The sequence below is a fragment of the Propithecus coquereli genome, unplaced genomic scaffold (genome assembly GCF_000956105.1).
Source record: "Propithecus coquereli isolate 6110/MARCELLA unplaced genomic scaffold, Pcoq_1.0 Scaffold85, whole genome shotgun sequence".
NCBI classification, from domain to species: Eukaryota; Metazoa; Chordata; class Mammalia; order Primates; family Indriidae; genus Propithecus; species Propithecus coquereli.
This window is the reverse complement of record NW_012154729.1, coordinates 939,791-942,560: the sequence shown is the minus strand read 5'-3', so window position 1 is coordinate 942,560 and position 2,770 is coordinate 939,791. Positions and strand designations below refer to the sequence as shown.

The following is a 2,770-nucleotide window of genomic DNA, read 5'->3' as shown; positions in this document are numbered from 1 at the left end:
CTTATAAAAGGTTAATGGAAATACAATAAAGAAAACATTAACTTTTTTCTTTACCTTTTTCAGATTTGCAACTCTGACTTGGGGTAGAGGAATGCTAGAAATAGAATTGAGTCATAATACAAAGGATAACCTTTGTTGTACATAGCAAAACCAGACTAAATGTTTTATCTGCTCTAATTTTCACCTATTGTCTGTGTCCCACCTTATAATTTCTTATCATGTACTATGTCTTCTAAATGTTTCATTTATTAGCAGCAACAAAGTATAGCAGCAAAAGCACAGACTGTGAGAACAGTTCTAGATTAAATCCTAGTTCTCCCTGAACCTCATTTTCCAAATCTATAAAATGGGAGTTACAATGACCACCTCAAGGATTGCTTTGAGGTTTAATGAGATGACGTATCCTTACCACATACAGAATTTAGACTCAGTTATGACAGTGTTTTTCTGTTTAAGCATCTTTCGATCTTTTGCTTGTATTCCTGTTTTTTCATTAGAAGTAGAGGGCCCATAACTTCAGGGCATAAGGAAAAAAGAACACTTACCATTTTGTAGTGGTGACCAAGGTTCCTTTCCTTTTGAGTTTGCTCCACTTGTGTGAAAACTTATGCTTATTTTTATACTTTAAATGATTTTCTGTTAAATTACGTTGGGTAGAGTTTGCCATATTTTAGTTACTAATTAATGTTTTCAGACATTTCAGTTGTTCTGTAAAATCATCTGGGTTCATTTATTTTACCTTTATTTTCAGCCCTATCACTTATGCTTGGGAAGGTGGAAAATTGATATCAGAGAATGATGATTTTGAAGATATGGTGGTAACCAGAGAAGATTATGAAGAAAATGGACATAGTGTCTGTGAAGAGAAATTTGATATTTAAGAAACAATTCTGAGTGAAAGTCTTGACTGGTTATGACTGAAGGGTTTAATTTCAGTGTTCCTTTTAAAAGAGGTTAAGCAACTGTGTTACCTTTCATGCTAAGATAAAGCCTTGAGTTTATGTAAATCCTTTGATCCACTGCTAATTTTCAAAGGCTTCTTAGCTAGGTTATTACTGTAAAATGTAACTCAGCCCGTATTTTCAATTAGGAGCTAGACTACCATAACAGTGCTTATGCTGTTTCTGAGAGTAGGTTATTTTTTCATTAGAAGATGAAAGAGTGAATGCATTTTAGGTTTAATTCTTTATAGCTGAAAGCATAGACTTCACTGTCTCACTGGTCAGTTTTCCTTCGAAGGTCGTTTTGTGTGACCATAACCAGGAATTAGTTGAAGTGTTTTCAGGGGGAATTGATTTATCTCTCTCTCTTAGAACTAAGTATTTTATTTAAAAATTTTTATTTATATGTATTAAAGTTGGAAAGACTAATCTTGTGCGTGTGTAATGTTTATATTTTACTTAGACTAAGTTTGAAAGGATGGAGACTAAAGCGAATTTAATAAAGTGTTTTTTGTTAATACTGTATTGGCAGAAATGTATTATTTTGTTCATAAATAAGTAGTGTACTAGTTTTTAGCATGAAAAGAAATTTGAAGTTATCTCAGGGTTTTTCAAGAACTCTTGATACACATGTTAGTGTTTTGTTTTAATACTCTTTTATATGATCTACAGTAAACATATAGAGGTGTTAAAGGCTCCAGATTTCTAATTTAAAGAAAGAGCTGACAGCAACATCAATGAATAGATCAGGCAGGCTTTTTTAATTGCAAGCAATAGAAACTCATTTGGGCTACCTCCAGCAAAACAAACTTTTTCAGCAGGACAGAGGATAGCTCATAAAATCTAAGAAAAGGGAAGGAGAAAAGTCAGGGTAACTAGAGGAATCTAAGTTATAGGAATTTAGGGACAGTCTTTCTAGAGCCCTGCCATCAAAATATCTCAGCTCCTATATTTTCTGTCTTATGTTGTTGTGCTGCTGAATCAAATTCTTAGCAGTCTGTTCACCCTCACTGGGATCATGCATCTACCCCATGGCTTGAGGGGCTTTGACAGTCCTACTCAGATGGCCTAGAGTGAAAGAAGGTCGTTTCCCAAAGGAAAATTGAAGTGAAATGATGGATGCTGGGCAGAGTGAAAGAGTTTCCACCATAGTCATATTTGGATTGTGTTGGGTTAGGGCCTGGTCAGCCTTCCCTACACCTAGACAGAGTTGCAAAGTGACTTGTGTATGTTTGTATGATACCCAGTTACTAGCGTATAATTTGTGGACAGTGTAGGAAGAAGGTCTGGTGGCATAAAAAGTTTTTGCAACCAAATAGTATAAATAACTATGCTAGAATTTGAAGGTGATGTAGTTGGAGGTAAAAAGGTAAGTCTTCATCTAAAAGGCTTTCCTTGGCTTGTCAGGACCTCATCCTGGGCCAGCATACTATCATCACCAACCAGGGGTTTTTCCTTTGAGGGTCATTCCTCAAAGCTGCCTTTCCCAGCATGCCTCAGCCTGATACCTCCTATTATATTCTGCTGAGAATGTTGTGTGTATGTGTGTGTGTGTGTGTGTGTGTGTGTGTGTGTGTTTTCACATGCTTATGATAGTAAACTAGTTTCTATACAGTTTAGCTCTGATAGTGCTCATTTTTGAGACACTACAAATTCATTTCTGAAATTAATGAACATAGACCCTAATCCTTTATCATTAGCATCAAAGTTTCCATCATTCCAACATCTAATTTTGAAATTTTACTGCTAAAGATAGATACTGTTTTAATATATTTGACTTCAAAGAGAACTTTTAACATCAGCTCTAAATAATAACATCTGAGGTGATA

The 2,770-nt window shown here is 35.1% G+C and overlaps 1 protein-coding gene across 1 annotated transcript in view; it reads left to right on the top strand.

Moving 5' to 3' along the window:
• ACTR6 (ARP6 actin-related protein 6 homolog (yeast)) overlaps positions 1-1,170 on the top strand; it is a 26,825-nt gene extending 25,655 nt beyond the window's left edge. Inside the window, exon 6 of the mRNA XM_012663985.1 lies at positions 752-1,170. Within this exon, the coding sequence (XP_012519439.1) occupies positions 752-881 (130 nt within the window). The 3' untranslated portion in view covers positions 882-1,170. The remainder of the gene's footprint in view (positions 1-751) is intronic.
• Positions 1,171-2,770: the final 1,600 nt, after the last annotated feature.